At 45.8% G+C, this 26085-nt stretch overlaps 2 protein-coding genes and 1 long non-coding RNA gene across 3 annotated transcripts in view; 2 read left to right on the top strand and 1 right to left on the bottom strand.

The window, feature by feature from the left end:
• The first annotated feature begins 688 nt into the window (after positions 1-688).
• s1pr3a (sphingosine-1-phosphate receptor 3a) lies at positions 689-3441 on the top strand. The gene is made up of 2 exons (XM_042058046.1): positions 689-900; positions 1653-3441. The coding sequence occupies exon 2, from the start codon at positions 1785-1787 to the stop codon at positions 2970-2972; it is 1188 nt and encodes a 395-aa protein (XP_041913980.1). The 5' UTR covers positions 689-900; positions 1653-1784; the 3' UTR covers positions 2973-3441.
• A 5255-nt stretch (positions 3442-8696) lies between these two features.
• LOC121677989 lies at positions 8697-10488 on the top strand. The gene is made up of 2 exons (XR_006021125.1): positions 8697-9404; positions 9613-10488. It is a non-coding gene; the product is annotated as an uncharacterized LOC121677989 (long non-coding RNA).
• A 3881-nt stretch (positions 10489-14369) lies between these two features.
• shdb (Src homology 2 domain containing transforming protein D, b) overlaps positions 14370-26085 on the bottom strand; it is a 24768-nt gene continuing 13052 nt past the window's right edge. Inside the window, exons 5-7 of the mRNA XM_042057437.1 lie at positions 19265-19433; positions 18111-18230; positions 14370-15784 (exon numbers count right to left, since the gene is read on the bottom strand). Coding sequence (XP_041913371.1) covers positions 15598-15784; positions 18111-18230; positions 19265-19433 — 476 coding nt within the window. The 3' untranslated portion in view covers positions 14370-15597. The remainder of the gene's footprint in view (positions 15785-18110; positions 18231-19264; positions 19434-26085) is intronic.

The raw sequence follows: 26085 nt of genomic DNA, 5'->3' as shown, positions 1-26085 counted from the left end.
TGCTCAATAAATATAATGCTGCATTATGGCCTGGTTCCAATTCAAATGTAACAATCTTGTTTGATCATGAAGATGCTTTGGCATGCATCTAAGTGGGACATTAAAGAAAGAAAGAAAGAAAGAAAATGTACTCTAATCAATTATCCCAGCTATGTTGTTTAAGCCAACAACATAGCTTGCTGTCTATGTTATATATTAGCAGTTCTCTTCTAAAATCACTTTATCATGTCAGAACAAAACTGGCCGACTAGACAGGTAATTCCTGGTTTGTAAAACAAACATGTTACTGCATGAGCAACTACACAAGAATAATCCACTCAGGGTCATTATTAAAGTGACACCTCACTGTGTAAGTAGGTGTCACTGAAGGATGACACGCAAGTTTCCTTCAAAACAGCAGGCTCAATGATACACATTTCTCTATGACACCATTATATTAGGCTAGGCTACTGTTTAACTTCTTTTTTTATTGATGAGTAACTGATGACCATAGCCTGTCCACTCTAACATATTGTAGCCTAGTTGATGTGATGGCCAACGCTGGAACATAAACGATATACTGTAGGCCTATGCACTCAGGATCGTAGTAGGGTAAGTCTACTAACTCCTGAAAACCCGCCCCGAGTAAAGGTTGGGCTTGAAGTTCAGCAGCGAGACTGATGCTCTATGCAAGCGAGTTAATCACAAGATGAGCTATGCGAAGGAAGGCATTATTCTCTTACCGTGATATAATGTATGTAGAGACAAAGACACTGATTAAAATGTGTGAGCGGTGTTAACAGAGTTAACAGAACATAGTCTGAGAGTGGGAAACGCTTATCCATTTTGAAATATGAAGAGACCTTTTGAGTTGCTTGTAAAGGAACGTTCTGCTTCGGGATGTGATGAATCGGCACAAAGGTAAATGTTTTCCTAAAACAGTGAACTTTCAATGAACTAAAATAACAAATAGGCTACATAGGCTATGCAAATCTTAAGAAGCCTTTAAGCTAAAATCATCATAGTTTTTTCCCGAAATATAGCCTAGCCTACTTTGCTATAAACTAATAGACTAGCCTAATCACTTCGAAACATTTTTTTCCTTCACGAAAATAATTCATTGATTGTGCTAGACTACTAAACGTAGTGAATCATTTGGTATGTTAGTCCAACGAATTGTGCTGATGTGTTTTCCTGGTGAACTCTTCAGAGGCAATGATTTCTAGGTAGGGAGTTCATTCTGATGTTCTAAATAATTTGATAAAAAACAAAAAAAAACATCCATAGCCTACTCAGTCGCAGACATTATCCGCAGACATTCCAATGTTTTGTGAATTCTTAAGATCTAATTTAGCAACAATCTGCAGTGTCTTCAAAGAAGATGTAACTAGTCTTCACTCACAGTTTTCATAGTAGAAAGTTATTCCTGTTCGAATGGATGTAATGTCATTCATTGTGTGGACTGCTGAAGAAAAGTCATTTGGCGACTAAGTTTGTGATAAATGTGTATTTTTTCATAGGCTCACTTTATGTTGGCATATAGCCTACTGTAGGCTATATTTTACTGTTAAACACCTCCCGTTTCAGAGTCTGTAACATTTGATGGACTTGATGGAACTATGTAGTCATTTGATTTTTTGTTATATGTATGTCAATGTGATTATTCTTTGCAGAACTTTTAAAGATCTGGTGTGGTGCAAGAGCTGAGGGATGATATCTCATAGCAAAGGGTTCTACGGCTCAGCTGTCTTTAGAAAGTTTCCTGTCATCGCCCCCTAGTGTGTGATCTGAAGAAGTGTCCTGCAATGGAGAATAGCATCGAGCCAGGCATGAACTGGGAGATCGTGACCCACTACAACCACTCAGGCAAGTGGATCCGGCCGCGCAGCGTGGGGATCTGCAAGATGGCCGTCCTGATCCTGATCTGCGCTCTGATCGTCTTGGAGAACGTGACGGTGCTGCTGGCGCTGTGGCGCAACAAGCGCTTTCACAGCCGCATGTACTTCCTCATCGGCAACCTGGCACTGTCCGATATGCTGGCAGGCGTGGCGTACGCCGTCAACATCTTCACCTCCGGCCGCAACACCTTTTTCCTGAAGCCCTGGCAGTGGCTGGCGCGGGAGGGCAGCATGTTCGTGGCCCTGAGCGCTTCCACCTTCAGCCTGCTGGCCATTGGCATCGAGCGGCACATGACCATGGTGCGCCTGCGTCCGTGCGAGGCGGCTGGCCGCGGCCGTCTCCTGGGCCTGCTGGGCGCCTGCTGGCTGGTGTCGGTGCTGCTGAGCGCCTTGCCCAGCCTGGGCTGGAACTGCCGTGGGCAGCTGGGCGCCTGCTCCACCGTCCTGCCGCTCTACGCCAAGAGCTACGTGGCCTTCTGCATCAGCGTCTTCAGTGCGCTGCTGCTGGCTATCGTCATCCTCTACATCCGCATCTACAGGCTGGTGACGTCCAGCGGGCGACGGGTGAGCGGACGGCCGTCGGAGCGGGCGCTGGCGCTCTTGCGGACGGTGGTGATCGTGCTGGGCGTGTTCGTAGTGTGCTGGACGCCGCTCTTCTCGCTGCTGCTGGTGGACGTGGGCTGCTCGCCGCAGCGCTGCCCGCTCCTCTACGAGGTGGACTGGTTCATCGCGCTGGCCGTGCTCAACTCGGCACTCAACCCGCTCATCTACACACTGTCCAGCCGCGAGATGCGCGCCGCCTTCTTCCGCCTGATCTGCTGTTGCGGCTGCCAGTCTTCGCTAGAGCCGCCGCCGCCCACCGTGCCTGGTCTCAACATCCCCGGCACACCCATCCCCACCATGGAGAACAGCAAGTCCAGCATCGGGCCGGCCAAATCAACGCTCCTCAGAGGCAAGGTCCCTACGCCCCAGAACTCGCACCATCAGCCCCCAGACCCTCCACCCTCTGGTACTCCTGCGCGCACCGGCAAGGGTGACCTTCTCTCAGTGGTCCTTGTCAAAGCTGGCGCCTTGCCCTCTCTGGGAAAATTATGACTCCAAGGTCAGCATACTTTCACTGTTATGTGACTTGTTATGGTACCTGTGATTCCACAGCGTTTGGTGGGACCGAGGATGCGGAGGACAGTCGGGGGGGGGGGGGGGGTCTTGATCCTGTGGAGATGTTGATTTGACTCATGGAGGTGTGGATGATTCTGCAACTTAGACGCCATGGAAGGTCAGTGCTGTCTTTCTACCAGAGACAAGAGATGCAGCAGGACTTGTGATGCTCATTCATAATAAGGGCTCAAGAGTCATAAGAACTGGTTGGGGTCAGGGGTACTGTTCTGAAGGGCTCGGAAGGGTACAGACTTGAACTCAGCTCAACTCAGTATGTAGCCACTACGTTTGTGCATTTACCAGCATTGGAACGGAGGAACTAATTCACAGCACTAGACTATATAAGAACTGAACTGTTTTCAGAAGGAAGGAGTTCTGGAATTCATTGCATCGCCAAAATATATCTGAATACAAGACTTCAGATCAAAGACCAAGCATAAGGCATTTGAAGAACAGCCTATGTTGGCTCTTGCATCAAACACTCAAAGAATAATTATACAAAGCTCTGGGGTATTCAGCAGATTTCCGATTCATTTTGAGTTAAAATCTCAGATAGGCCAGTTACACAGACATTGATTACGCCTGGTCCCGGACTAAAAGCTCTCTTTTCAGTGGAGAACTAAATAGAAGGTCTCTTATAGTCGAGGACCAGGCTTAATCTTTGTCCTGGAAACTGTTCTGGGTGAGCAGTTAAGCCTTTGCCACGAGTTTGTACATCTTTGAACATGCAACACAGCCTTCATTTGAGTTGGTGTAAATTCAGTGTGTTGGGCTCCAGGGTTAACTACAGATGCAACCTTGTAGCAAAATGTACACAATTAGAGGAGCATTCAATGCATGTATTTGCCTTACCTATACCACAGCATATTTATTTTACCTGAGGATAAAAACTGTCAGTATTATTCAAATATTTTAATCCACTATAATGGTACAGCAAACTTAAGTAAAAAAATAAAATAAAGTGTTTCTGAGATGAGTGTGAGATAAATAAGGATAAATATTACTCTTCTCACACCCTGGACTCTAATTTAAATGAAAGGCAAAGTGCAAAGTCTAAATAAAGTTAATTTAATAACTGGCCTATATCTATTTGCTAATTTGGTACCATGAACAAGATAGCACAAACATCAGTGGGCCCTATCGTGTACCCGGCGCAAGGTGCGCGAGGATTATTCTTATCTTAATAAAGTGAGGAATTTTTCGGGCAGTTGTCTACACATATCCAACCCCTACCGTGGCAAAACGTTGACATGTGAATACATTAAGCCAATCATGTGTTGTAATCTCGCCGCTGGAGCAAGATTGGTGACGTGCCTTGGCACACGCATTTCTGCCGAAAAAGATGCTCGGTAAGTGCCCAAAAAGCGTTGCAATATGGCCGCCGCGTGGAGGGACTTGCCTAAAAGGACCTTGTCTATAGCGAAAGGCGCATATAAAGCACAGCTGAAGGCGCACTGTCACTGGATGTAAGCAGCAACTCCTCTGCAGGATAAATATCCTTTTTATTCAGTCATTCAAACATTAATGGATTAAGTGTTGCTTTTTTCAGGCTATGTTTTCGATGGTAAGCCCTTGTCAGTCAATAGTGAAAGTAATTAACTGTTTTTGTCGTTGGCTATGAGACCACGGTGAAGTTAGTTTCACTTATGAGTTCAAATAATAGGAGTGCAGATATAGCAGCTATACTCTGCTCGTCACAAACAGGTTTTAGTAAAGCAAGGTTTAGTGGAATCCCTGTTCCATACGGTCTCGCGTGCAAGCAGATTCCTTCAAATGCGCCGGTGACTATCAAAATACCGATGCACTGTTTGAAATTGCGCTGCTTGCAGTTGAAGGGAATGACAGATGTCATTCTCATTGGTTTAGAGGATCCAAACACACCCATGATGACAGATTAGGAAACATAAGAACAACCCTTTTGCACCCAGCGCCCAGCGTTTGATCGCAAAATCACGCCATTAAATTAGTGATTGTGGACTGGCCATGCCTTTAATAAAGTCTATAAACTTGCGCCTCTGACCATCCGTTTCTGATCGCCAAAATAGGGCCCAATGTGTCAGGTTATTGCTCCCACATGCCACACGATAAGATAATTTTAGGTCGGACACGAGGCAATTTGCTTGTTGTCCTTTGACCATGCACTTTGCCCATAATTTAAATTAGAGCCCCCTGTCTTACTATCGGTTGGCTCTCACACGTTGCACGTTCAGTCTATAGGGTCACACTCTCCAAAATAACTGTAGAGAATTGAGAAATGTTAATTAGATTGAGCATCAAGAGTGTTAATGTTGAAATGACTGAAATATGAATTGTGAAGTATAGTGTAACTGGTAGAGTGTTATTCAGACAAGGGCAAGTGCCTGAAAACAGATTGCAATAATGATCATAAAATAAATAAAACTTGAATCTTATGTCCAATGGCTGATATGCCATAGTGTTTTTGTTTTTGTATAATTGTATAATTAGATAAAATATGATATGATTACTGAATTATTTTTTATCAATATTCAGTCTGATAAATATGTCATAGTCATAAATAATACTTATTCTTTTGTTTTATCAGTAATTATATGATATCCTCAGTGGATTTTATTTTAGCAGGGACAATTAATTTCTGGATGGACAATTTGCTATTTCAAGTCCGTTTTGCTTTGGGTAAAAGTGTAAAAGTGTCTACTAAACAGGGACGGACTGGGACAAAAAACGGCCCTGGCATTTTTGGCCCAAGTGGCCCTCAAATCGGTCGGACACACCTAAGTGTCGTTGAGCACTGAAAATGGACAAATGTAGGCCTGTGTGGTGGAAAAAACTCACACCTACCCGTTCAATTCAAGACCAAATTAGCACTCTGGTAAACCTCGATCCAAGGAAACATGCTGAGACGAAAGTAGCCATTGAACTGTTAATATTTTAATCACAATACTACACTGTGACACAGGCTGACCAAGTCTAAGCCCATGCAACACTGAGCAGTAGAGTGAATGTATATTCTGCAGTTTATTAAACCCAATTTGAGATCTGCGCCAAATTTGAGGCTGAAGCAGCTGTGCTCCATCCATTATCCTCACAAAAGGGGTCAAAGGTTCTTTGACCCCTTCATGGAAACAATCCTATCCGAATTTAGTGTCCACCTTCTCAGTAGATTACTGATGTCTTGGCAAACCAATAAGGGATATGACATCAATCCACCTTACAAAGCGTTTTTGGGTGTTGTCATGGAAACTTTTCTATCCTCAGATAACCTTTTGTCCTCTTACTTTGTTTAATTTTCTTGTAAATATACACATAAAGCTATGGTCACACCCCAATAACTGTTTGCAACTGCCATATTCTTCAGCTGAATCAACGAAATAAAGAGCTGACTGACAGACTGAGGTTAGTAAAATCCTGAGTTATGAAGAATAAATAGCTGATGGACAGGCTAACGTTTCTCTGACCGCAAACACTTGCTGTGTTCAGATGGCCCTTCTCTACAGAAAGTACAATCTTGACCTTTTGTCCTCTGTGTAGCCTACACTATCACTCTGACTGATCAGAGGTAGCCATGGAGCACATCACCATATTGAAGTATTCAAGCAATTATGAAAGAAGAATTTCTGCTTGAATTCAAAGTATCATTTCAAATTATTCAATAGACTAAACTATACAATGTACAATTGATAGCATTACCAAAACATTACTGAAGCCTGTGTAAAGAACTAAATGACCTAGATTACAAAAGGTGCGTCGGCCCACCAGGAAAATGCCCGGTATGCCACATGGCCAGTCCGCCGCTGCTACTATATCAGTCAACTTTAAAATATTGTTGAAAATATTTTAAACAAACAGTTATAGTGTGCACATCCCACCTTTTGGCAGGTGCAGGACAAAAGAAAACTATACCCAATTGAAAATATATTCAATTATATGATATAAATAATATAGCATATTATTGATTCGGACCCTAAACTTATGCGAGTTTTTCCAGAAAAACCTAAGCTGGTTTTTAAGCGTGCTCCTAACTTAAGAGACCGCTTAGTCAAAAATGACATACGTCCGCAACCCACGACATCCTTTCTGAGTATGTCTGATGCAAGGCCGTAGTCATGATGTCAACATTGGGGGGGACCAAATCTGTGGTGGGGTCTGAGGGACCCCCAAACAGAATTTCAATACATTTCCTACCATGCAAAAAATATTATTAAAAATCACAAACAAGTCGTTAGTTAAGTCAGTCAATAGGGTATTCCAAACTTTTGACGGACATAGGCATGGCATGGATGGATTATGAACCCCTGGGCACAGATGCCCCCCCCCCCCCTCCTCCAGATAGAAGGGTCCTGAGGCATTCTCCCATGGAAGATTTTTTTTTTTTTTAAATGACCCTTTAAATGATGACTTCTGGGGAGTTTTGTGAAAAGAGAAGGATGGAGAAGAACCAACTTCACACAGAGGCTTGGCCCAAGTAAGCCCATTCAGTAATTCATCCCTGGACATGTGGTATGACTCCATTTGTCTTCAAAATGTAAACTTTAAAAGATATTACTCTATATTACACAGAATGTGGTTCTTTGACTTATTACTTACACCTGTATGGGATTTCCTTAGCCTGTGCTACACCTTTCCAACAAGTTTTGTGAAAATGTTGGTCATATTTGAATATTGGGGGGGGGGGGACATGTCCCCCTCAATATCTATGGTGACTATACGGCCCTGGTCTGATGGTAACTAAATGTGGCAGTTGCGCCCAGTGTTCGTACACACATAAATGCAAAAGTTTTAATCATACACATACTGGGCAGACGTTATCCATTCGCGGTGTCATTACATGTTGCACCACACATGTTATTTATTTGATTCGTTGCCCTTGTGGCCTAGCATATGTGGGCAAAACAACGCGAGGGCTTCGGACCATGATCAGTGAGCACAGGAGCACTATTAGAACAGGGGATGAGCGCAGTCCTGTCATGCTCATTTTAACCTAGACGGACATAATAGATAGATAGATAGATAGATAGATTGATAGATACTTTATTGATCCCCAGGGGATAATGTCAGCGCCCTCAGATATATTGGGGTGGAGCGGGTCAATAAACCACCTAGAGGGGGTGATCATGACAAGAGGTTGCTCCAACGAAATACAATGTCCCCCCATGGTCTTAATGAGGAATTTGATATAAAACCGTTCTTATAGTAGTAGTATATTCTGGTAAGAAACTGCCTGTATTTACAGGTTTTATAACTGTGGGGGTAATGTCCTTTCATTGTTTGGGTAGGCTTGTATATATGGAACTGTTTATCCACTGATTGTTTTTTTTTCTTTTTCTTTCTTTTCTTAAAAACAGAAAATATTGTTTTCTGGGATGAAAAGTCCTTGTACAAGTATATAGTGCAACTCCACCACGTAGTGGAGAAAATGCGATAACTGACATGCTGACTGAACCACAACAAGGAACAAAGGAAATGATGTTTGACATTTGTTTTGCTTAAATTTGCTTGCATTTGTTTAAATAATTTGCTTGCATTTGTTTAAAAAAGTTGCCTCATGTATTATCCATATATATGCCCATTGGCGTCAACCCAGCTAGTTAAAAACCAACTGAAAGGGTCATAATCCTACCTAATCAACAGCTTTACACAGTGCAATATCATTCTTGGCATGCTTCATTACTGTAATGTCAGAGACTTCATTCTCATTTGTTATGTCAGTGTACCATGAGTTTGAAGCCGTTATTTTAAGTAATTGCATTGGGATGCTTTAAGCCCACATTCTGTGGCTCTCATTAGATTCGGTGGTTAGTTTGTACCACTTGACAAATTCAGTAGTGACTTCTTGAGTACATCTCTGATACAGTAGGTAGGCTATAAGATGTTACAGGTATAGTGCAACTCCCCCACCTACATATAGCAACTCCCCCACCTAGTGGAGTAAATGCAATAACTGACATGCAATAAGGTTGGCCACTGAACTACTGTATAACCACAACAAGGAACAAAGGAAATTGATGTTTGACATTTGTTTTGCTTAGATTTGCTTTCATTTGTTTAAATAAGATTCAGCTAATGTTAAAAAAAGATTGGCTTAATCACAGAATTAGACATTCTATGCTCTCAGCACTGTAATGTTTACATCACAGAGGCCTTAAGGTTCCATTCCATTGACATAATGAAGACTGGACACTAGTTAAATGGAACACAAAAAGCTTTGTGATGCAATTATGGCATAAGATTACAAGATTCTAAAGCCACAGCTATCCATTTCTTAACCATTCGTGTCTTTTTCACTTGATGTACAACCTGATTTACAACTCCTTATCCAACTACTTGATATTTTTCTAAGCTTTGATTCAATACCTTCTTGTTGAACTATAAGGACTTCTGTCAAAACAGGTAATTTATTATTTGAATTTTAATGACATATTTAAATATTTAAATGTTAAATAATATTCAATTCAATTTCATTCAATTCAATGAAGCTTGAAATTAAATTGAATATTATTTAAATGTTAAATATTAGAACTAAATGTATTTCAATACTTCACACAGTTCTGAATTACTGATATTTAATTTAATTTTCCATTGACATTTTGCCTTCTAGTTTCCTGCATCATCCCTCATAAAAATGAGTGGCAGGAGCAGAAAGAGGAAACAGTCCTCTCGACAGTCTCGACGAGCTGTTCAACTAAACAGCGGCTATTACTTGCTGTCTAGCCAGGATGGACCAGGGTCCTCTATCAGTCACCACACTGATCTACAGGACCAGTTGAGAGCTGACCCCCTCTTTCTTCTGAGGGGTGATGTTCTCTTAAGTGATGATGAGGACTTAAGATGGTCCAAGAGGTCCAGACCAATTGAGTCCACATTGCCAACCAATGGCAGAAGGTCCCCACAACCAGGGACCTCACGAGACCTCTATGCCCACTCAGAATTGCAACAGAGAGCAAGGTCACCATCTCCACCAAGGGCAGCCATACCCATTGCCACTATTAGTGATGGTGAAGATACTGCACTACCATCCGTGACAAGGGCAAACACACCTCCAATCATCATGAGTGATGATGATGATGATGATGAAAATGAACAAGAAAATGTCATTTTTGTTGGCATGCTTCGCCCTCCTCAGGTTGAGCTTGATTTCTTCCTAGCACGTCAATTGGACATAATCGAAGCCAATAACCGCCTCCCCATGAATGTCACTTATGACCTTCCCACCATGATCTTCAGTGCTGAGTGCGCCAATGGAAAGAGCGATTGTGGGATCTGTCTGAGCGACTATGTGGAAGGAGAACAGCTCATGACTCTGCCCTGCAACCACAATTTCCACAGAAGCTGTGTGAATCGCTGGCTTCAGCAGAGCCCCACCTGCCCCGTGTGCAGAACACAAATTCATTAGAGCACCGCAAACTGAGGGACTAAGAGTTTCAGCCATGACTACTCATCAGAAATTCTATTTTAATAAAACATCCCAAATAGATCACTGCTGTTCTTTTTTTTCCCTTCATGCGAAGATACTGCCTTTTGTCTGCACTACTTCAACCTACAGCTAGAGGGCACATGCAACCATAATATTTTTGAGGTTGGTGGCACTGTCAGAAAGTGATAAGTAAGAGGGCATGTTCTTGTAGAACAAAATTACATCTTAATCTCTCTCTCCCTGTGTCTCTTTCTGTCAAACACACACACACACACACACACACACACACACACACACACACACACACAATTAATCTGTGTAGAAATGGAATGAAAAGTAGTCAAGGAAGAGGCAAATATTACCTTATCAACGGAAAGGTCAAATACTGCCAGTGTGAATCAAATCAGCTCCTACAGGTTGATTATAAATACCTCTTTAAGTGATCATTTAAAAAAAAAAAAAAAACATGACAGTCCTTTTCATGCAGATATATACCACCAATCAAATGTGATCAGCATACAGGAGATGTCACTTGGAAAGGTTATTACAGTTCCCACAAAGAAAGCCTGTCAAGAGTAATCAGCACTGTGGAAGATGAACTTTACATTGGGCTAACTCCGACATATAAGCTCCAGGGGAAGATAACAGACAGGCAGGGAATGGTGCATACAACCATCCCCATCTGCTGCAACTAAGGAATGGCCTGCTTGTGGGCTGATTAAAAAATATTTCCTTGGAAATGTAAGCTTTAATGCCATTTAAGCTTTAAGCCCTTGGGGTTCAGTATTAGGATCGCTTATGTACATTGCCACATGTAAAGCATAAACACTGTCACATGGACAGTACATGACACAAAGGGTGTATTTTATGGAGCATACAACAAAGGCAACAAACAATCATGTCATTTGCTATCTGTCTTCAATGGGAGATGTATTCCATTTGTTCCACAGACAGCATTCAGAGCGAGGCAGAGAGCAGCTGAGTATGGCTGGCCAGGGCTTGTGAGGGTTGCGGAGCTAAAGCCAGTCCACTGAGATGCAGGAGGCGGCTCTCGCTTTGAGGTGTTTCATTTGTACCTGCATGGCATATGGGAGATTAGAGGATCGCACTGCCTCACTGTGCCCGCCTGCCTGCTTTGTCTTACAGTTGGGGGTATTCAATCTCTCTCTCTCTCTCTCTCTCTGTTTGTAAACAAAAGACTCCATCTGGTCAGCTACGCAGGGTGTGCTAGGGTAAGAATTGTTCTCTCCTTTCAGTGGGCCAGTTTTTTTTAAGAATGTGTCTGTGTGTCTGTGTGTGTGTGAGAGACAGTGTGAGAGTGACAAAGACAATGTAATAGAGAATCATTCCTCTCTTTCACAGTGTTGGTTTTTACAGTATGCCGGTCTTATGCATATTAAACAGCAGAGAGGAATGTGTGAAAAAATGTCAGGGGCCATCCCCTTGATTAAATGAAAGATAGATTTTGAGATTTTTGAAGTTGGCATATTGAAGGTGTGTGGGGCACAATTTCTCACCACACCTCTGAAGGAGCGATCCCCTAAATCCCTTAACTTTTGTGCATGCTTTACCAACCAGCTGGAGGTGGAGGAAGGGGGTAGCCTCAGGGCTGGGTTAGTATGGCTGTTGTTTAGCTTCAGTGATCAGCTGGACTGGGTCATCATGAACAGCTGCTCCTGCACAACACACAGGTCAAAGGTCATCTGTGAGAAACCAGACCAGCAACAGCCCTCAGTATGTGTGTACATATGTACACATACACACACACACACAGCACAGTTGTTCCAAACAGGAAGCTGAGTACACTCATACACACAAACACAGAAACACACACAGACGTGCATGTGCGCACACACACTTCAGTTTCTAGCTTTTAGGCATCAACCATGCATAGAATGAGGATTGTTCTCAAATAGGTCCTTGAAACCTGAAGTCCCTTTTCACATCTGCTTTGATTGAGGCTTTTCGCTTGACCGGCAGGGCACTTACTGCTCCAGATACCTCCAGTTATTTTGCCTTCAATCAGCTCTACATTGTAAGGTGACCTCACTGAAACCCACAAGCAGCATGTGGTCTGGTGTCACCTCAGGAGGGCTGTCTGAAGACTTCTGAATAGGACTTGTTATCCAGATGTGTCTGTGCGCGTGTGCACACACACACACACACAAAAATCCTCACAGACCCATGGACAGTGGTTTTCTTTTTTATGGCAGACGGGGCAGGTGTGTCACAGCATGTGCCTGTCACAAGATATGCTTGTGTGAGTGTATATAGTGGGTATGATGGACCAGACCCAGTAGAGTGAAAACAGAAGAGATAGATATGCCTTGGCGTATTCCAGAGACCATGTGATTATGGGCCTACATGTCTGTGGGCACAGCTGGTTCATTCACAGCTCAACATGTGAATCCTCAATGTGTTGCATGGCTATTGTCACCGTGTTGGCACAAGTTCTTGCCTATCTGTGTGTGTCGGTACAATTTCTGCATTTCTGTGGTGGGGGAGGAGGGTGTCTGTCAGTCAGACTGTGTGTATGTGTGTGTGCAAGTGGATGATTCGGTGTGAAATGGTTTTGGGCTCAGATAACGTCAGAGTTATCCTCAGCTGTTATCACATACACTCGCATGCAAGACGCAAGCACAGACATGCAAGCTTTGGACTGGCATGACGGAGATTATGATTAAACAGGTGGCCGTACTCTTTCTCTCTCTCACACACACACACACACACACACACACGTCTGCAGTCCTGTCACTCACCAGCCCGTCAGCAGCTGCACATTTCCACACTTGATGAGATTCAACAGACTGAAATCAGCCTGCTGAGGATATATTAAGGACAGGAATGCAATATTTACCAGTAGAACAGGAGAAAAAAAAACACATTTGATGATAAATATTCAGATGGTAAACACAAAATAACAATAGCAATGGAAAACATGTCCGAAGACTCAGTGAGGCCTGTCTCGTCTACTGAAATCATATTTATATGGCTTGTTCTCTGGGTACCAGCATAGCAACGTGAACACAAGTATATTAATGTTGACTTAGTGAGAATGATACTACCCTCACATTCAAGGAATCACATTCTAATATAAAATGCATTTTAATTTAACACCATTCCCCCAGGTTTAGCAAAGTGAGTCACCATTTAATGAAACCTGTGGTTAGTAAAGACAACAGCCCAGGCGATGCGTCTCATCATTAGCTCTCCCACTGGATGGCAATTCATTAAAACGGAGAGCAGCACTGGCGAGTGCTCCCATCAGACTCAGATTTTCAGCAGAGCCAGTAAAAACTCCGGTCTCTCGCTAAACAATGGTGCCACGAGAGCCTACTCGCACAGAGACGAAGCCACAGCCTGCCTCCCTCACTTACACACACACACACACACACACACACACACACACACACACACACACAGCATGCTCTATCGTCCCGGCTCCCCGTCACACCAGTAATCAGCCACTGCCATTTTCATTTGGCTCTGTAATGAAAGCAATCCCAGCACCCTCAACTCTAGCAGAAGCGAAATAATGAGCTCACCCCCCCCCCCCCCTCTCCAAAATACCCTCCCCCTCCCATAAGCCCCCCCCACCCCAATCCATCTCTACCCCACCCCCCCCCCCCCCCCCACTCTGATTAATGGAGGGGGCCAATCCAGTGTCTAGTACACTGGGGAAAAAACTGCTTTGCTCTTGCATGGTCCACAGGCTGTATGTGGGATGCTGTTCAGCATGAGATGGATGCTTTTGTGTGGCTCAGCATCAACTGCGCCAAAAGAAAAGCGGTCCACCTGCACAAGCTGCCTCACAAAAGACTACATGTGACGGCAGGTGGTGCAGGTCTTTTTATAACAGCAAAAAATAAATAAAAAATTCACACACACAGTGTGAGGTGGAGACACAAAGATTCTAAATGAAAACACGCACACATCCACAATAAGGTATTAAGAAAGTTTATTTCATACCCACATAAAAATAAAAACACACTTGCTAAATAGAGGATATTTCTCCAGATTACGATAGCCAACAAACCAAAAAAAAAAAAAAAAAAAAAAAACTACCATCATTATGCTACTGCGCGGAGCAACTCATGTTAAATAAATAAACATCCTGTCCGTGTTTCGCGACGAAGGTTGTGGCCATGATGGGAATGCTAGTGAATCATTAACGGCTTGATGAGGCTGCCGCCAACACAGGATGGCAGCTGTGGGGAAGACTGGCAGCCAGGGGCATGGGGCGACAGGTGCGAGGGTCTAACTGGGTTTAATGGCGCTGGCAGCCCGGCGTAATCAGTTGTTTCTGGCGGCTGGTGCAGCAGAGGTGTGCTGCAGATGGCACAGCAGGATCTCAGCAGCCCCTACACCTTACCACAACACACATTCAGAAATAGCCACTGGCCTAGTTCAACTGATTTGGGTAGGTAGAGAAATGGCATGCCTTGACTCCTTTGCCGTGTGTGTGTGTGTGTGTGTGTGTGTGTGTGTGTGTGTGTGTGTGTGTGTGTGTGTGTGTTTGTACACGCAAAGTCCACTTGTACTGTAAAAAGCCTGAGGGAGTCCGCCAGCATTTCAACTGCAGATAAGCATTTCCCATCAGCGGCTTCTTTGGCAAATCAAGACAAAATGATCAAGATCAAATGACTGCTATGGCCACAACGGACATCCAAATCAAAACGATCTAAATGGCACCATGGGAGAGGAAGAAAACTGTCAGTCCGTGGTGCATGTCTGGAGTGTACGAACGTCGTATATCTGATCTGTGTGACCAATCAGAACCAGGTCATTAAGTGTTCATTAGTCAGAGTGCGTCAAATGGCACAAATGGTTCCTCTGCGAAGACGACTTGAGTAGCGAGGACTGAGAGGCCCTTAATTAGGTTAAAGCCCTCCGCGGACTGAGTGCGTGTTATCCCTTCAAACGTGTCCATTTGCGGGCCTGAGATGAATGGCCCTGCCAGGCGGAGGGGTGGAGTGGAGGAGAGTGGGGGTGGATTAGCAAGCGCATTACCGCGCCTCCCTGTGCCCACACAATACCAAACAAATCCACTGAATAGCAGAACACCCGTGGCCGCTCCGAAAGGAAAAAGGGAAAAGCTTCCCCTGTCCCTGTCAGTCACTGGCATTGTGGGTGCCGGTTGCCCGTGGCGACGGGCGCCACGACGGCCGTTCAGAGTGTCTGGACGAGCACGGGGAAGAGCAGGGAGAGGTGCTCGGCGCCGCGGATGGGCAGCTTGCGGGTGGTGTAGAAGTGGATGACCTCGGGGATGGTGTCGAAGGGAGGGCTGTTCTGGCCCAGGATGTACTTCCCGTCCTTGGACTGGGAGAACTTGATGTGCATGAAACCCTGGCAGCTCCTGGGGAGAGCGAGATGGACAGAGAAAGAGATTGAGGAGAGACGAGAAAAGAGAGAGGGAGATTAAGGTGACATTAACATAAAACTGTTCAAATAAGAGGGAGACAAAATTGGACAAGGGTAAACAAAGAACGAGAGGACAGGGAGAGGGGAAAAAAAAACCCTGCCTACACTGGACAAGAGACTTAAAAAACAAAAAGGCAGGTCAGTAAAATGAATGTGGGGATTCCTCACAATATTCTAAAAGAACAATGACTAGCGCCTCATTTCACTTACACAGAAATCACAACACTCCATACTGTTTGAAAGCGAAATTACAACATCACTAGTACAAAAGACTACCAGGCACATTTGACGAGAGAGAAAAAACACACGAGACTAGGCGAGACTACACAAAGCTTTAACAATCCAATATTTTTCACTCTAGACCAGGTTGAGATTGACTTATCTTCTAAATATCTGTGGGGTTGAACTCTGTCCAGATGTAAACAAGTCTCTTATAATCTTTTCTGGATGGGTAGTTGTAATGGGATAAAGATTATTCTGAAGCCTTGTGGAGCGGTCTTTGTTTCTGCGAGCCCCGCACCTCCCCTTTAAGACAGCCCAGTCTGAGATGATGTGTTTCTAATTATAGCAACGGGAGGGAGACCCAAGCACTGTAATTGGCTGGCTATGGCCGGTCACTTCGAAGTGTAAAAACACAAACCGATGTGAGAAAGAGTATCTGGGTCCTGGAGACATAACATAGACTAGGAAGAAGAAAACATAAAACCTCCCCCAATTCTTTTCATCTAGTGCTTCATACACTGGAAAAAACAGTTAAAGAACTGATTTGGACAAGTAGCCATTAAGGCCAAATTTAAGATTTCACTCTCTCTCTCACACTCTCTCTCTCACACTCTCTCTCACACTCTCTCTCACACTCTCTCTCACACTCTCTCTCACACTCTCTCTCTCACACACTCTCTCTCTCACTCTCTCTCCCACACTCTCTCTCTCTCTCTTTTTCTCTCTTTCACTCACACCCACAAACATACACACACACACACCTGTCAACCTCTCATAGGTCTCATATCTGTGACATCGGCTGCTTATCAGTCTCTGAGCACCCTGGCAGCACGCCAGCCGAGCCCAGCACAGCCCCAGAGCCCACCAGCCTCGCGGTGTGAGGAACCCCCACCACGCCAACCACAACCCAGCAGTGTGCACCACGGCAGCATCTACTTTAAAACGTACACACGCTGGGAAGATCACAGACTCTGTCTATCTTTCCGTCTCTCACACACACACAAACACACACACACACACAGAATGTACTTCCATGCATCATACACAGGTTGACAAGATCAGAGACTCTGATGTCTGTGTGTGTGCGTACACGAGTGTGCATGCGAAAGCGTACCTCTGTGAGATCTACAGACGGAGATTCATATTCATTAGTCCTGCGGATGGGACGGCTGTGAGCGAACAAGCATGTGCGTGTGCCTGTGTGTGTGTGTGTGTGTGTGCACGCATGCGTTTGGGTTGTCATGAGTATGATGGAGCGCCTTGGCTACCTGTGTGATTAGCACACAGCGCACAGGCAGCACACACATAGGCAGGGAGCGGGAGGTGTGTGTGTGTGTGTGGGGGGGGGGGGGCTGCAGCGGGCCAGAGATCAGGACCATAATTAGGAGGGAAGAGATTTGAACAGATAAGCAGCGCTGGGGCTGGATGATTGAATATTGAGAGGAAAATCAGTGCTTTGGCGCACTGAGGAATTGCAGAAGGAGGAAGGAGAGAAGAAGGGGGGGGGGGGAGGAGGGGGGGGGGGAAGAGGAGAGGGGGGGGGGGGGGGGGGAAGAGGAGAGGGGGCAGATGGGCGCCTGTAGTGAATGAAATATCTGGAGGAGCTGGAGGATTGCCGCACGCTATGCATATCAGAGATGCAAAAAGCACTTTAAATTCATCCTCCCCTCCCAACCTGAATACATAGTAAATTCGTTTTTTCACAATTCAGATTCATGCTGCGTTCGGATTTTCTTTGATGGATTCATCAAAAACACGAGCTGCCAGAACTTTCCTCATATACTTTTAGTAGCTAATGCCACAGAGACCAATAGGCCAAGCTGATGCTTGCGTGTGGGTTTAAAAATAAACCAAAAAGCTTACAGGCCATGACTTCCAGCATGAGAACAATGCTCAAATGCTCAAAACTCAACATTACCTGAGAGATAAGCAGAGTTGGACCAATATATAAGAGACAGGGATGGAGAGATAGAACAGGGATGGAGAGATAGAACAGGGATGGAGAGATAGAACAGGGATGGAGAGATAGTATGGCTTACCTGAGAGAGAGGGAGTAGTCGAAATGGCTGGTCTGGCTGTTTCTGACCAGGTAGCTGCACTCCTTACACAGTGTCAGCAGAGACTCAGCCTCCGCTCGCGACAGAGCCCCATGGTACCACCTGAGAGAGACACACACACACACACACACACACACACACACACACACACAGACACACAGACACACAGACACACAGACACACACTTAGCCTAGACTGCATAGACCCTGTTCAAGCCCACTTCTGTGAGCTAATAAAGACTGCTCCATTATCTTATCATCAAACTAACTGCAGAGTATAGCATAATGTAAAAGTGGAAAATGGCGTCTTGCATAACAATCAGCAAAGTGAGCCCCTTCGGGCAGCTTATGCCATAAACGAGTAAAAACACATCTTCACAACCTTTTAGCACATGGTCCAAGATTGGAACATGTGGAAGCAGAAAAGCATTACAACAAACTAAAACAAGTCCCTGGAGTCCTGTTGTATATCTTCATATCTCAGCAAAAACAATACAAATTTCAAAAGACATATCTACAAACTGTTAACCAAATAAGAGTCTAAGTAAAAGCTGTTTAGGTGCTATGGATGTGGAGGAATACACTCCTGAGGCTGCTTAGCTCTTGTGAAAGCCCCACAGCCAGCTGCTGTTGACTATGTAAGATAATGAGCCAACCCACAGAGCTCAACAGTGATTACAAACATTAGGCGCCGTATGAGGGTCTTAAAGAGGATTTCAAACATCACTGCTGATAAAACACCTGTCCCATGGTAGCGCACTGGCCTCATCCTATTAACACCTGAGCTAGGATATACAGAGCAGCCAAGAGTCAATGAGGATCACTTTGCCTCAGCTCAGACAAAACACAACAATATAGCGAGCTCCGACAAAAGTAGTTATACACAACTCTACTGTGAATATGGGTCTTGGGACTTCCAGAGTTGCCTCATGGTAGACAATATCACTCACAAATGACTGTATTTTCGATGGGTTTAAATGACCATCCCAACATGATTCAGCGGTGTCACCACTTCTAGCTTTTGTGTACAGGTATCTAAATGTCTACACAAGGTGAAAACAATAGGAGACCAAGACAGCTAGATATCGCCACGATTCTCTTTTTCGGGGTTTCTACTGTCACTGGAATAGTACATACACTTGCTTTTCCAGGGGTAAAGTGGGGTCCACCCGCTCTCCCATCAGGGTGAGGGACTCCGAGGGCTTGCGGAACTTCATGCTGCCCGCAGCGAGAGGCGAGGATCTGGGGGGTCGGAGGCGGTCGGTGGGGGAGGAAGACCGGTCCCATTCGGCACCTTCAAACTGAACTAGAGAGAGACAGCGAGAGAGGAAAATAAGAGCCAATGGAGAGAGAAAGAGATGTTAACAAGGAGAAACGTGACCTATGTCTACTAGGAGTACACAAATCCATAACAACAGGAGTACAGAGAAGGAGTTCAGATTGACTGCACAAGCAACATAAAACCACTATATGTATAACGCCAAGGCAGGCTGTCACACTGGATGCAAGCTTGTTTGCATTTCAAAGGCACAAACTGCATAGAGGAGTGATGTCCTCAGGGAAACAGAGAGAGAGAGAGAGAGCTGAGTCTGGTAGGGCCACAGGGAAATCAGCTGAGGCAGAAGGCACATGCATGCTAGCTCTGTCCAGACTAGAGGAGGGATATCAAAGGCATTCAGAGTGAGCTGTGAGCCCTGACTGGACCACATTCAGTCTGAGGGGTGTGGGGAGGGGGTTAAGTTGGACTCTGATGCTGGAGGATCTCAGGGAAGCAGACAGGGTGTTGACCAAACATCAGAGGAATGTGGCTGGGGTTCTGGAGAGGGAGAGGAGGGTGCCCTTGTGGTACCAGCGGGGACGGCATGACTCAGCAGGCTGGTCATCACAAGGCCAATGCCAGGGTCCGTGGGCGGAAGGGCAGATGCAGGACAGTACTCAGGGGGTGGGCAGAGGGTGGACAGTAAGGTGAGCAGGAGAGGAAAGTGAGACTCCCAGGGGTTAGAGGTCACCTTGGTCGTTAAGGGGAGAATCTTCCTCTTCCAGCTGCCCCACCGGAGGGGGCCAAGGCCTCTCAGTACACTCAGTCATGTCTGAGTGTAGCACCATACACACAAGCGCAGAGAGAGAGAGAGAGAGAGAGAGAGAGAGAGAGAGAGAGAGAGAGAGAGAGAGAGAGAGAGAGAGAGAGAAACATGAGCGAAAAAGACAGAAAGAAAGAATGAAAGAAAGAAAGACCAATGATTCATGTGTAAAGACAAAAGCAGAGCAGATCATGTTAGTGGCAGAGAAATAGTGTCCAATGGTGAGACGGATGAGACGAGACGAGACTTCAGAAACAAACAAGAAGTGGAGGGCAAAACTGCACCATCAGATAAGTGAAGGACAGCGAGCGAAGATAATTAGGAGAGAAAAAGAAGCGCAAAGAAAAGAGAAGACAGGATGACTGAAGAGAGATTAACAGTGGAGGAGGAAGACGGCGAGGAGAGGTCAAGGGAGCAAAGCCAGCACTGAGGGCAGGAAAACAACTGGCGAGATGGAGAGAGAAAAGGGAGAAAGATGACCGTTACAAGAAATGACAAGAGAGGAAAAGGAAAAGGGAGAGAGGAAGAGCTGGATGGGATGATACAGGGACATGACAGGAGGAAGAGAGGAGCAAGACAGGAGGCACGAGAGAGAGAGAGAGAGAGAGAGAGAGAGAGAGAGAGAGAGAGAGAGAGAGAGGAGAGAGAGTGCTGGGCTGGGCTGCGGAGCTTAGCTCAGTAAGGGGAGGATAAAGAGACAAGAGAAGGAAGATGGCGGGAGACAGAGAGAGGGGAAGAGACACAATAGCATGTGACAGGATCCTACACAGCTCATTATAAAACAAAGCAATCATGATGTAGTGCTTGCAATGCCGTTTCAGCACCTCACAGACAAACACTCTCACACACACCCTCTCAGTAAGTCATACACATACACAACTGCACATATACATGTCACACACTATAATGACCCACATCTCTCTCTCTCTCTCCCTCACACACAGACACACATAAATATCCACAACACCATAACAAACATACCCATGCACTCTGTCAAACGGGAGAGGGCTATGACATCTCTATAAGAAGGCCGCTCTGCCTCCAGCTGCCTCCCCCGTTTCTGCCAGGTCCCCCATGCCCCCAGACATGAAAGGCAGGCGCATAACAGCCATTTAGAGGAGAAGAAACACACCACTTCATACATCACTCGCCCTCTCTGCCGTGTCTTTCTTCTGCTGGCTCTCTGGTTAATTATTGAAGGGGCAGACACACTCCGGCACTTTTCCTGGCTCGGGGTGAATTATTGATGCGTGGCACCGAGGCACAATGGCCTGTCTGGGAAGACGAAGGCCCGGAGCCGTGATTAAACAGTGACCTGGTCCACCTCTCCTCTGTGTACACACACCCTCAATCACTCACACTTACATGTAGACGAACACGTTTGCTTTGCGCTCAGTCTGTTCTCTCTCTCTCTCTCTCTCTCTCTCTCTCACACACTTTTGGAATACAGCCCCAGAGAAATCATAGTAAAAACCAGATCTTTGTCTATTTATGTTTCATGTAACTTGTTATGACAAGTGTCAGAAGTGTTCACCAATCCCCCCGCCCCCAACACTGATATAACTGAACTGACTCTCCTCCCTCCATGGCACGGGGACTGTGCAGATTTATGATATTAGGGCACATGGAAATGGCACTGAAGGCTGTGTGAGTGTGTGAGCTTGTGTGTGTGTGTGTGCGAGTGTGCGAGTGTGCGGAGCGTGTGAGCGAGTGCGTGTGTGTGTGTGTGAGCGCGCGTGTGTATGTGTGTGCGAGGTGTATGAGTGTATGAGCGAGCGCTTGCGTGCGTTGGTGCGCGCGTGTGTGTGAGCACGCGTGTGTATGTGTGTGCGCGCGTATGTGTGTGTGAGTGCGTGTGCGCGCGCGCGTGTGTGTGTGTGTGGGGGGGGGGGGGGGGGCATGTTTAGCTGGTTGTGATGTGTCAGTTTGTCAGTATGACCCAATGTGATTTGTGACTTCTAGATTACCGACTGATGACCTTTATGTGACATCACAGCACCCCTCTCCTCAGTCTGTCAGCATGTGTCAGCTTGATAAAGGGCAACTGGTCATTCCCCACGTGCACACACACAAGGATGCAAAGACTAAAACAAAGAAAGCACACACATGCCACATCCTTACACATTAACAGACCCTCTCAGCAACTCCCCTCAAGACACACACAATCTACATTACCCTGTGTACACACACTCTCCAGGTCCCTTTCAGACAGACAGACAGACAGACAGACAGACAGACAGAGAGAGAGAGAGAGACAGAGAGAGAGAGAGAGAGAGAGAGAGAGAGAGAGACAGAGAGAGAGAGAGAGAGAGAGAGAGAGAGAGAGAGAGAGAGAGAGAGAGAGAGAGAGAGAGAGAGAGAGGAGAGAGAGGAGAACTGAACTGAACTGTAACACTAAGGTCACATCTGGACTCCTGCTGAAGCAGGCAGCAAAACAACAGGAACCTGTGGCTTTGTTATTCATTACAGAGAATGACAAAGGGACTAGAGAAATACAGCACACACCACACACCACACACAGAGACACACATCTGTGAGCAGTGCAGACCAGAAGAGAGAGAGAGAGAGAGATAACAAAAGGTGCAGACTTGTAAGGCTTTGTTTGTTATAGCAGCAGTGTGCCTTAAGGCCCTCAAACAGAATCTCATTTTCTCATGTTTACTCCCATTCATTTCATCCTGTAATAGAACCCCGAATATGGAAACACAAAGGAGGAAGACCTCATATGGCACGATGGTACGGCGGTACGATGAAACATGTGGTAATGCATCCAATTTCCACTCGACGAGTTGGAATCTACTTTGCACTAATGAGACGCAATTAACACCCCTCTCTCTGCATTACCGGGGCCATGTGGAGCGGCTCGCACTGTAAGAGACGAGGCAATGAGACAGTCTCCGCGCTGCAGATGCTCCTCCTCATCTCCAATGCTAAGCTGCTTTTTCTGTGTGGATATGCACTGGCCTGACACTTCAGTTCTACAGTTCCAATCAAATTAAAAAGCACGGTAGTGTGCTAGGGTAGACATTTGTCATTAGATTCATTTTATGTTCCATTTTTTCCCTAGAGGAATTACAGATTTTGACATACAAGTTGCATACTGTATCCTGTTAATAGTGTTTGTAAGTAGTTCCTAATGTAGGACAGAAGTATCACCTCCAGCCAGGTATGCCTGGCTACACCATGCATATATAAACATGGTGGAGGTTGTTGTGCGCGATTGATCTGATTAATGTGTAAGTATGTAGCGTGTTAGCATCCCGAGGCCAAGCATAATAAAATGATTAATGCATTCTCTCTTGCTCTTTTTGGAGCGCTCTCCTTGTCTCCGTTGGAAGACACTCAACACTGCATGATGTTACCACAACCTTCCCACTCTCTCAGTAGGAAAACATATCAAAATATCAAGTGGGAAATATTGTCAGTGGAGAAAATCTACCAATCATACCACAATTTTTAATCTAATCTTTCCAATTCAAAATTAAATGAAATGAAAAATCCCTTACGTGCACAAAAAAAAAAGAGCTCAAATCCATGGTGTGCTGGAATATATTTGGAGTGCATCCTTCAGGATGTTTTTTATATCGTGACAATGACATGGTGTCAGATGTTGAGGAGGATGATGGTGGTGGTGGTGGATCTCCGCTCCATAGTACAGCCAGCACACAAACCTCAAATTCCCTGGCCTCCCTCCATCGGGAGAGGTACCTGCTTCTATTTTTCTCATTTCTCTATTCTTCCCTTCTCTGGGTTTTTTTGCTCTCGAAGCACCACTTAAAGCTCCCCCTCTCTTCTGCTACTCTCCACATCTATTTTCTTCTTTTTATTATATTCGTCCCCAGCATGTTAATGGGGGCAGGGGGAGAGGGAATCGCAGGAGGACATGTCTTTTCATTAATGTCACTGATGCTTTCACACAGTGAGAGGGGGGGGGGGGGGGCAGTGAGAAGAGAGAGAGAGAGAGATGGAAGAGTAAATTGATGGAAGAGCTTGTCTTCTCCCTTGGGGCCTCCCGACAGAGGGCTGACAGAGTAGGACACACGAGCTACAAATCTCTCTCATACACACGATCACACACTAATACACACACACACACGCACACTACTGCACACGAGTGGGACTTGCATGCGCTCACACACTTGTGCTGTGGCACAGTCATAGCTTCACCGCTACACAGAGAGAGAGACAGAGAGAGAGAGAGAGAGAGAGACTCCTCTTTACACTCTCTGTAGCTAGTCAAACTCTTCACGCATGGAAGATTGATTTTTGCAAGCACGCACACACGCACCCTCTCAAAGAGAGCCCAAATAGAAATCCATCTGAAATGCCTGCCATGTCCGTGGGAAAAGAAAGCATCTAGGCTTCTCATTTGAAATCAATGGAAATATTTACAACAAAGGATAAAAAAAAAAAACAGAAAAAAATCCATCAAGACATTCATCTCCATGAGAAACGCTCCTCTCAGAGTATGAGCATGTTAGGTGTGGGTACGGGGGGTGGTGCTGATGGTGGTGGTGGTGGAGTATCATGGACCCTCTCCATCTGATTAACTCCGTAATGGCTGCTCGGTGGCCCGAGGCACACGGCTCTCTGAGCTGACGTGTCCGACCATTCAGAGTAATTAATGCCCGCTGTAATCGGTGACAGCTTAGGGGCCGCCTAAATTAAGAGTGACTGGACGCACGCCTGACAGCAACACGTCTCGCTGGAGCCGGACGACCCACTGATGCCAACCTGTCCAGCATGGGTTGCTGGCTCCATTTGCTCGCGCGCTGCCGCACACACACACACACACACACACACCACACACACACAGACACACACACACACACAGGACAGACACACACACACACACACACACGTGTTCACACATCCCTAACAGCCCCCTCCCCTTTCTCGTACCACCTTAGAGGAGATAATTATCACCATGGTGCAGTGAAGGACAGAGTGACATTAAAAAAAAGGATCGAGCCAAAGACAGGGATGAATTGAGATGAAGGGAATGCCTTTAACACAAAGAACATCCATTTTAATCCACAGAGTGTGTGTGTGTGTGTGTGTGTGTGTGTGGAGATGAAGAGTGCAGAGAAAGGCTGCTGGCAGGACCCCAATGCACCCTGCAGAGGGTTATCTGAGTGATTGTGTCACAGCAGCAGGGGTGTGTGTGTGTGTGTGTGTGTATGTGTTGTATGCAAGTGTGTATGTATGTGTTGAATGCATGTGTGTTTGTGTGTGTGTGAGAGTGTGTAATAGGAGAGGGCGGTCCCGTCAGTGCTGGCAGGGGGGGCTACAGGCCTCCGTCAGGGAGGAGGTGTCAGTGTGTGACTGATTGGAACACACCACAATAGCGGCGACCCCTTTCCCTCTCCATCACACTTCATCTCATCTCCCTCCCCGCTCTCTCTCTCTCCCTTGCCTGTTCTCTCCATCCATCCATTGCTCCCCCTCTTCGTCCATATTTCCCTCCCTCTCCCTTTTTCCATCCCCTCCACACCCTCCCTCTTTCCCATTTCCTAGCACACCCACTAACCCCCCGCCCTCTATCTCTCCTCCCTCCCTCCATCACTCGGCATCAATCTCCCACCTCTCTTTCTCCCTCCCGGTCACCCTCTCCCTCTCTCTCTTACTCATGCGCTCTCTCTCTCTCTCTCTCTCTCTCTCTCTCCTCTCTCTCTCTCGCTCTCTCTCTCTCTCCTCTCTCTCTCTCTCTCTCTCCTCTCTCTCTCTGTCTCTCTCTACACACAAGCGACCGGGCGGTGACCAACCGCATACTATTGTGCCTACGGAGGGCAACATGGTTTCAGGCCCAGCGGAAGAGGGTGAGGTTGGGCAGGAGGAAGCACCGCTGGCACCGACATCTGGTGAGCCTGATGAACC

Source organism: Alosa sapidissima, chromosome 12 (assembly GCF_018492685.1).
Source record: "Alosa sapidissima isolate fAloSap1 chromosome 12, fAloSap1.pri, whole genome shotgun sequence".
NCBI classification, from domain to species: Eukaryota; Metazoa; Chordata; class Actinopteri; order Clupeiformes; family Clupeidae; genus Alosa; species Alosa sapidissima.
Note: the sequence above shows the minus strand (reverse complement) of the source record. Positions and strands in the feature narration are given on the sequence as shown.

What these genes read in the sequence shown, in the direction of transcription:
- s1pr3a (XM_042058046.1), top strand. Translation starts at nt 1,785, where the DNA reads ATGGAGAATAGCATCGAGCCAGGCATGAACTGGGAGATCGTGACCCAC.